This window comes from Tachysurus fulvidraco, chromosome 17 (genome assembly GCF_022655615.1).
Source record: "Tachysurus fulvidraco isolate hzauxx_2018 chromosome 17, HZAU_PFXX_2.0, whole genome shotgun sequence".
NCBI lineage: Eukaryota > Metazoa > Chordata > Actinopteri > Siluriformes > Bagridae > Tachysurus > Tachysurus fulvidraco.
The window spans coordinates 26,018,118-26,026,696 of NC_062534.1; the positions used below are offsets into that span (position 1 = coordinate 26,018,118).

Genomic DNA, 8,579 nt, shown 5'->3' on the forward strand with positions numbered 1-8,579 from the left:
ACCCCAACACACACACCTGACTGCACACACTTACTTTCTCTCACCATCTCAATATTTTTCAATTCTTTAAACTTTTCATGCCTTCAGTAAAACACACTGAACTGCACACGTGATGGTTTTTATTCATCTACACAAAAACAAAGAAATAAATTAGAGCAGGTTGGAGGGGCAGGAGTGTATTTCCTTGCCCCATCTGCCCCTCCCTTTAACATCAGATACTGAAAGTAAAATTCTGCACTTCTGTAAAGCTCCTTTGTGTCCACAGTACTGTATTACAAATAAAAATTAATCAAACTATTATGTAGAAGTTTCTCTGCTTTCTTTATATGCTATAAGAACTAACTTTCTGCAACCTCACTGAGTGTGTGTGTGTATGTGTGTGTGTGTGTGTGTGTGTGTGTGTGTGTGTGTGTGTGTGTGTGTGTGTGTGTGTGTGTGTGTCTGAGGATACACAGCAGTAGAATAGTAGGAAGAACGGCTCTCTGACTCTTTCCTCCTTCATTCGTCCGGTGAGCCGTGAACATGGACACACACTCAGTCACACTCTTATTACTTCTGCTGAACTTTTCTACATACAGTAAGTAATAAACACTTTATTAACCCTTTATTAACCATCACACTCACTTATACCTTATTGTGTGTGCGTGATTTATTCCTTTATGTGAATCTAACATTAAATTCTCTTCATTACAAATCATTTGAAACCTTTGATTAGCAGATCATCAGTTACACATTCGTCACTTAAATAAGTTGTTTGTGCTTCAGAACATTTATTATAACACTTTTATTTATTATCGTTACATTCAGATTGTAAATTTAGTGCTAAATGTAAATAACTAAAAGCAGACAGTAAAATAAGATAAAAATGTTAAATAAAAACGACACGTTTACAGAATGGTGTTAAAACTGAACGTTGTTTATGTCACACGTCGTTTAACACATTTATTTATTGGACTTTTTATATTATGCAGATATAATTTAGTTTCTCAAACTTTTTAAGTAAATATTCACTACATTAAGTTCACAGGTAAAAGTGAGGAAGACTCTTTAGAAGGTTGAGGAGTCATTAAAGGGATTTAAAGTGTTGATTAATTTGAATACTTTCACATTTCTGTGTATCATTAATAACAAATATAAATACATTATATAATTATTTAGATAAATAAGTTCTCATATTGTTTTAGTGAAAATGTGGAATTATGTTGTGTTATTTTATATACAGTCATTAATGCCATTTTATTTTGATAAAGGGAGCCAATAATTCTCCCAGACACAATATCTTCTTCTTCTTCTTCTTCTTCTTCTTCTTCTTCTTCTTCTTCTTCTTCTTCTTCTTCTTCCACTTTCATCTTTTCCCATTAGAGGTCCCACAGTGAATCATCAGTTCCCACCTCCAACATCCTTCTACCAATATAACATCTCCCTCCTCTGTACATGTCCAAACCATCTCACACTAGTCTCTCTGTCCTTGTCCCCAAAACAGCCGACCTGAGCTGTCCCTCTGATGTGCTCCAGCTCCAGCTTCTGCTGCCTCCATCTCTGCCTCGTGTCTTTTCCTCACAGCTACAGTCACTAACGCACACAGCAGAGCTGCTCTCACTGCTGTCTTCTACACCTTTACTTTCATTAGACACTCTGTATTTGCTTAATGAGTTACTTTACTGATTAACACCAAGATGTCTAACGCAGGTGTCGACCTTCAGCACATACTGATGAAGTCACTCACTGTAGTTATGTGTGTTTGTTTAGATCAGTAGTCCAACATCTCAAACACTGAGCTGTATGTGTGTAACACTGAGTGTGTGTGTGTGTGTGTGTGTGTGTGTGTGTGTGTGTGTGTGTGTGTGTGTGTGTGTGTGTGTGTATGTGTGTGTGTTTTAGGTGGGTTCCTGATCAGACATAAGAGAAAAGGAGTATGTGTGACAGTTCAGGGTGAGATGATTGTGGTTCTGAGGATCTGTGATGTGAAGAACCCATCTCAGGACTGGTCCTGGACTGAAGACAGGAAGCTGAAACACACTCACTCTGCTGTGTGTTTATGGGTGAACATCAGCATGGGTTTGCCCTCTCATGCCCGCCTGGTGAAAATACGCCCCTGTAACTCCGCCCCTGCATGGAAGTGTTATGATGAGTTTGGTACCTTTGGGCTGGAAATGTTGCCTCTATACCTTCACAAACAGGGAGAGCGGGCAGTCGTCCGGTCAGAACCCAAACACTCCAACTGGACCCGGTACACAGAGAGCAAGCTGGAGCTGACACACCTCTGCTCCAACACAGGTACAGAGAGAGAGAGAGAGAGAGAGAGAGAGAGAGAGAGAGAGAGAGAGAGAGAGAGAGAGAGAGAGAGAGAGAGAGAGAGAGAGAGAGAGACACAGAGAGAGAGAGACAGAGAGACACAGAGAGAGAGAGAGAGAGAGAGAGAGACAGAGCGACGAGCAGGAGAGAGAGAGAGAGCTGAGAGAGAGACAACGAGAACCCACATGGGAGAGAGAGAGCAGAGAGGACACGAGAGAGAGAGACAGAGAGGAGAGAGACAGAGAGAGGCTGAGAGCCACGAAGAGCAGAGAGACAGAGAGAGATCGTAGGAAAGAGAGAGAGAGAGAGAGAAAGAGAGAGATGAGAGAGGGAGCACGAACGAGCGAGAGAGAGACATAGAGAGAGAGAAAAAGAGAGGGAGGGAGGGAGAGAGAGAGATAAGAGGAGAGAGAGAGAAGAGGAGAGAGATAGAGAAGAGGAGAGAGACAGAGAAGAGGGGGAGAGACAGAGAAGAGGAGAGAGAGAAGGAGAGAGAGAGAGAGAGAGAGAGAGAGAGAGAGAGAGACAGAGAGAGAGGAGGAGAGACGAAGAGACACGAGAAGAGAGAGAGAGAGAGAGAGAGAGAGAGACAGAGAGAGAGGAGAGGGAGAGAGACGAGAGAGAAAGAGAGAGAGGAGAGAAGAGAGATAGAGATAGAGAGAGAGAAAGAGAGAGAGAGAGAAAGAGAACAGAGAGAAGAGAGAGAGAGAGAGGAGAGAAGAGAGAGAGAGGAGACGAGAGACGAGAGTGAGAGAGAGAGAGAGAGAGAGAGATAGAGAGAGCGAGAGCGACAGAGAGACAGAGAGAGAGAGAGAGAGAGAGAGAGAGGTTTAACAATACTTTATTTGCTATTTGCCAGATATATACATTTGTACTTCATAATTTTTCATCACAGGTCATCCCTAGTATGTCATCGAAAAATTATTTATAAGTATAAATAAATAAATAAGTAGATAGACAAATGAATAAATAAATAAATAGGCAAAAGGTAAAAGCAAAAAAAAGCTGCAGACATTTTTCTAGCTTAAAAAAGGTACATCATTAAGCGACCGCTAAAAAGGTTAAAAGAAAATCAGAGGTTAAAAACAAGTTGTTTCTCATGAACTGCACATAAACCTTCACACACCATGTTTCATACAAACCATCGTATTACTGGTCAGTTTGTAGTAAAGTCGACCTTTAGCCTCAGCAACCAGTTCATCAGGTGGTTCCATGACAATGGTCCTGTGCCACAGAGTCGAGGCAGCCAGGTTGTTTACTATCAGGACTCTACCTCGGTAAGACAATTGTGGTAGTAGCCATTTCCACTTGGACAATCGGGCAGACACCTTTTCCAGCAGCCCCTCCCAATTTTTTTTCTGGAATTGTTCATTTCCTAAAAAAACACCCAGTATTTTCAGTCCATCCCTTCTCCACTGTAGCCCTCCTGGAAGTTGTGGAACTTCTCTGTGCTCCCAGTTGCCTAACATAAAACCTTCACTTTTTAACCAGTTGACCCGTGCAGAGGAGGCTTTTTCATATGTCCCAATGATTTGTTTTAAAAGTGTGATGTCTTTTTTCTCGGTGATAAAAACAGAAATGTCATCTGCGTAGGCTGCTAAGACCACCTTAAAATAACCATCCACTTTTGGTATTACAGTCCCTTTTAGTGATGCTCTGAGTCTACACAGTAAAGGTTCGATGACTAGGCTGTATAATTGACCAGAAAGCGGACAGCCCTGCCTAATACCTCTGGTCACCGACACTGGGGCACTTAAACCTCCCCCTGCCTTAACCAGCACAGATACATCAGAGTACAAGAGTTCGACATATGATATAAAACCTTCTCCAAAGCCAAAGTGCTTCAATACATTAAAAAGGTACGCATGGTCGACCCGATCGAAGGCTTTTTCCTGATCTATTGACAGGATTCCCAGTGTACGCTTATTTAGCTGATTAAAATCAATTATATCCCTCAGTAAAGAAAGGTTGTCTATTATAGACCTTTCTGGGACACAATAAGTTTGGTCATTTTTTATGACTGTATCTAAAACAAGCTTCAGTCTGTTAGCTAAGCACTTGGAGAAGATTTTATAATCGGCACACAGAAGAGAAACTGGCCTCCAGTTCTTTAAAAATCCCAAGTCTCCTTTCTTTGGGAGCAGTGATAGGACCGCTCTCCGACAACTTACAGGGAGGGTTTTGTTCTGCATACATTCTGTTAAAACCTCATGTAAGTCTTGTCCCAATAAAAACCAGAAATGCTGATAAAAGTCCACAGGTAATCCATCAATTCCAGGGGATCGTCCCTTAGACAGCTGAGACATCGCCTCTGTGAGCTCCTGAAGGGTGATGATCCTGTCTAGTTCCTCTTTCTGTGTTTGCTGTATTTGAGGCAGATCTTTGAGTAAGTCCTCAGCAGATTCAGCATCACAGCTCTCAGCGCTGTACAACTCGCTGTAGAAGTCCCTTGCCAGTCTCCTCATTTCTGCCGGGTCAGATGTGATGGATCCGTCCGTACGGCAGAGATGGCACATTGTCTTTTGCTGAACACTTTTTTTTTCCAGATTAAAAAAGAAGGTACTGGGAGCGTCCATGTCTTTAATAGAGCAGTACCTCGCTCTTATCAGTGCTCCTTTAGCCTGTTCCTGTAACAGGGAGCTCAGTTCTTGTCTTTTTTTCGTTAGTCCAACTCCCTGTGTGGTGTCATTGCCGTCCATGATGCGTTTTTCCGAAAGTTCCTTCAGGATAGTTGTAGAGAAAGATGTATAGTTCTGACACAACATTTTTATGTTAACTTTCCCCACATCCCACCATCTTGTAATAATTTAACATTAAAAACCCAATAATAATTTGCTCTCAGTGTTTTCTTCACATTTATGTCTAATAAAACCACGTGATGATCCGATAAGCCATTGGGTTCAATAGAAACCTTCAGTACTCTATTATTCCAGGTCTTCTTTAAATAAAACCTGTCTAACCTCGCTCCACTGACCCTGTTATCCTTCACTTTAATCCACGTGTACTGTCTCACACCTTCATGCCTATTTCTCCAAACGTCAACCATTTGGGTTCCTCTGATGATACTAGATAAACGAGTGCCCGACTGACTATGAGGTTCTTCCCCATTTCTGTCCAAAGTAAAATCAGTAGTACAGTTCCAGTCGCCCCCCAAAATAACACACACACTGTCATCATATTTATGGACCAACTTTTTAAGTTCTAAAAAGAACATCATTCGCTCAGGGCCACCGTTAGGAGCATAAACATTTATAAAAACAAAAACAGTGCCTTTATGTTCCACTTTTGCTAATGGCAATCTTCCCTTAACTATTACCTCTAAAACACCTTTTGTGTTCAGAGAATAAAATCACAACCCCAGCACTGTTTCTTGTCCCATGACTCACAGACATTTCCCTTCCCACCATGTTCCCCATTCTACTTGATTATCGGTGTCAGTGTGTGTTTCTTGTAAAAAAAATAACATTAAGTTTTTTAATACTTATAAACTCCTTTAGCATTGTTAATTTATTCCTCTCTCTACCCCCATTAATGTTTAATGTTCCTGCTTTAAACATCTCCATGGGAAAGAGGAAAAAAAGGATAGAGACAGAAAAGAGACAGTAAAGTGAAAAAGACACCAGATGTGATTTATCCATTTAACTGTTTTATTTTACTTTGTTTTTCCTGAGTTTCGTTACCATCTTTTTCAGTCTAAACCTTTTCTTTTTATCCAGAACTTCATGGCTCACTGTCTTTTGTAACAGCACTGCTGAAGCTATGAATTTGTCTACATCAGGAAAAAAATCTTTCACCTCAACCACTTTGCCGAATGTTACGTCCAGAAATCATTAATGTCTTCAGGAGAGTACGTGTCTTCTGTTGCCTGTGACCCGACATCAGAAATCTCAGACAATGTGTCCTCCTCCCTCATTTCCGCATCAACAGTGTCTACACATTTAAACCGGTCTTTTCTGGGACCAGTTATTCCACCACAACCACCGACTTCAACTAATCCACTCACACCACCGTTCTTCTCTGACTCCACCCTTTCAATATTCAGGTTCACAGTGATCTCATCTCTGTTATCACATGGTTTCTCAGGAGCCTGAGCTCCACTCTGAACTGTATCTGAGGTCTGCACACCTTCAACCTCCTTTACTACAACACTCATAACCCTGGACTCCTCATTACTATGTCCAGCTTCCTCCTCAGTGATGTGTTCAACCCCACCACCCTGCTCCCCTGCCTCCTCAATCCCCTGCTGACCCGTCCCCTCATTACCCTGTCCAGCTGCCCCCACGTTACTCTGTCCAGCTGCCCCCACGTTACTCTGTCCAGCTGCCCCCACGTTACCCTGTCCAGCTGCCCCCACGTTACCCTGTCCAGCTACCCCCACGTTACCCTGTCCAGCTGCCCCCACGTTACCCTGTCCAGCTGCCCCCACGTTACCCTGTCCAGCTGCACCCACGTTACCCTGTCCAGCTGCCCCCATGTTACCCTGTCCAGCTGCACCCTCACTACCCTGTCCAGCTACCTCCCCATTACCCAGCCCAGCTGCCCCTACGTTACCTTGTCCAGCTGCCCCCTCAGACCCCTGGGCCTTGTGTGGACACACTAACTTCTTGTGGCCAACATCGCCGCACTCAAAGCACTTCATCTGCCCTGTGCTAGCGTACAGCATGAATGACCTGCCCTCACACACCACTCTGAAAGACACGTTAAGTTCCGGTTGATTTAAGAACATAAAAACTTGTCTCCTAAAAGACTCGACGTTCTTTAATCCCCCAGTCTTACAGCCCAGGTAAACTGTTCTTACCTTGCTGGCTAATTTTCCGTAGCGTTTTAGCTCCCGTTCTATGTCCTCATCGGGGATAAACGGAGGCACGTTAGCTACGGTAACGCGAACAGTCGGAGCCACCAGCGGAGAAACAATCACAAACTCGTCACTCACCACAATCCCGGTGCTGGTCAGGTGTCTCGCCTGACTCTCCTCCCTGAGAAACACCACGACCGCTTTGTTCATGCGGGAAGCAGCGAAGATATTCTCGTTCCCGACCTCCGTCCCCATTGCCAGTAGAACGTCCTCCACACTTACGCCGTTAGCCGGCAGACACCTAACGCCATGGCGGAGGGAGACAGGTGACGCCACCCTCTGTGTGAGGGACGCCATCCCGCTCCCGCCACAGTTATACACTCTGTACACTTCTTACTTTACACAGTTATACACTCTGTACACTTCTTACTTTACACAGTTATACACACTGTACACTCACTACTTTACACAGTTATACACACTCTGTACACTCACTACTTTACACAGTTATACACACTGTACACTCACTACTTTACACAGTTATACACACTGTACACTCACTACTTTACACAGTTATACACACTGTACACTCACTACTTTACACAGTTATACACACTGTACACTCACTACTTTACACAGTTATACACACTCTGTACACTCACTACTTTACACAGTTATACACACTGTACACTCACTACTTTACACAGTTATACACACTGTACACTCACTACTTTACACAGTTATACATACTGTACACTCACTACTTTACACAGTTATAGATACTGTACACTCACTACTTTACACAGTTATACACACTGTACACTCACTACTTTACACAGTTATACACACTGTACACTCACTACTTTACACAGTTATACATACTGTACACTCACTACTTTACACAGTTATAGATACTGTACACTCACTACTTTACACAGTTATACACACTGTACACTCACTACTTTACACAGTTATACATACTGTACACTCACTACTTTACACAGTTATACACACTGTACACTCACTACATTACACAGTTATACACACTGTACACTCACTACTTTACAGTTATACACACTGTACACTCACTACACAGTTATACACACTGTACACTCACTACACAGTTATACACACTGTACACTCACTACTTTACACAGTTATACACACTGTACACTCACTACTTTACACAGTTATACACACTGTACACTCACTACTTTACACAGTTATACACACTGTACACTCACTACACAGTTATACACACTGTACACTCACTGCACAGTTATACACACTGTACACTCACTACTTTACACAGTTATTCACACTGTACACTCACTACTTTACACAGTTATACACACACTGTACACTCACTACTTTACACAGTTATACACACTGTACACTCACTACTTTACACAGTTATACACACACTGTACACTCACTACATTACACAGTTATACACACTGTACACTCACTACTTTACACAGTTATACAC

General features: G+C 42.5%; 1 protein-coding gene across 2 annotated transcripts in view; it reads left to right on the plus strand.

Annotated features, from left to right (window-relative positions):
* The first annotated feature begins 441 nt into the window (after positions 1 to 441).
* LOC113634196 (receptor-type tyrosine-protein phosphatase beta-like) overlaps positions 442 to 8,579 on the plus strand; it is a 45,015-nt gene continuing 36,877 nt past the window's right edge. For both annotated transcript variants that reach the window (XM_047802320.1, XM_047802321.1), the window contains exons 1-2: positions 442 to 577; positions 1,882 to 2,277. In XM_047802320.1, the coding sequence (XP_047658276.1) occupies positions 523 to 577; positions 1,882 to 2,277 (451 nt within the window). In that variant the 5' untranslated portion in view covers positions 442 to 522. The remainder of the gene's footprint in view (positions 578 to 1,881; positions 2,278 to 8,579) is intronic.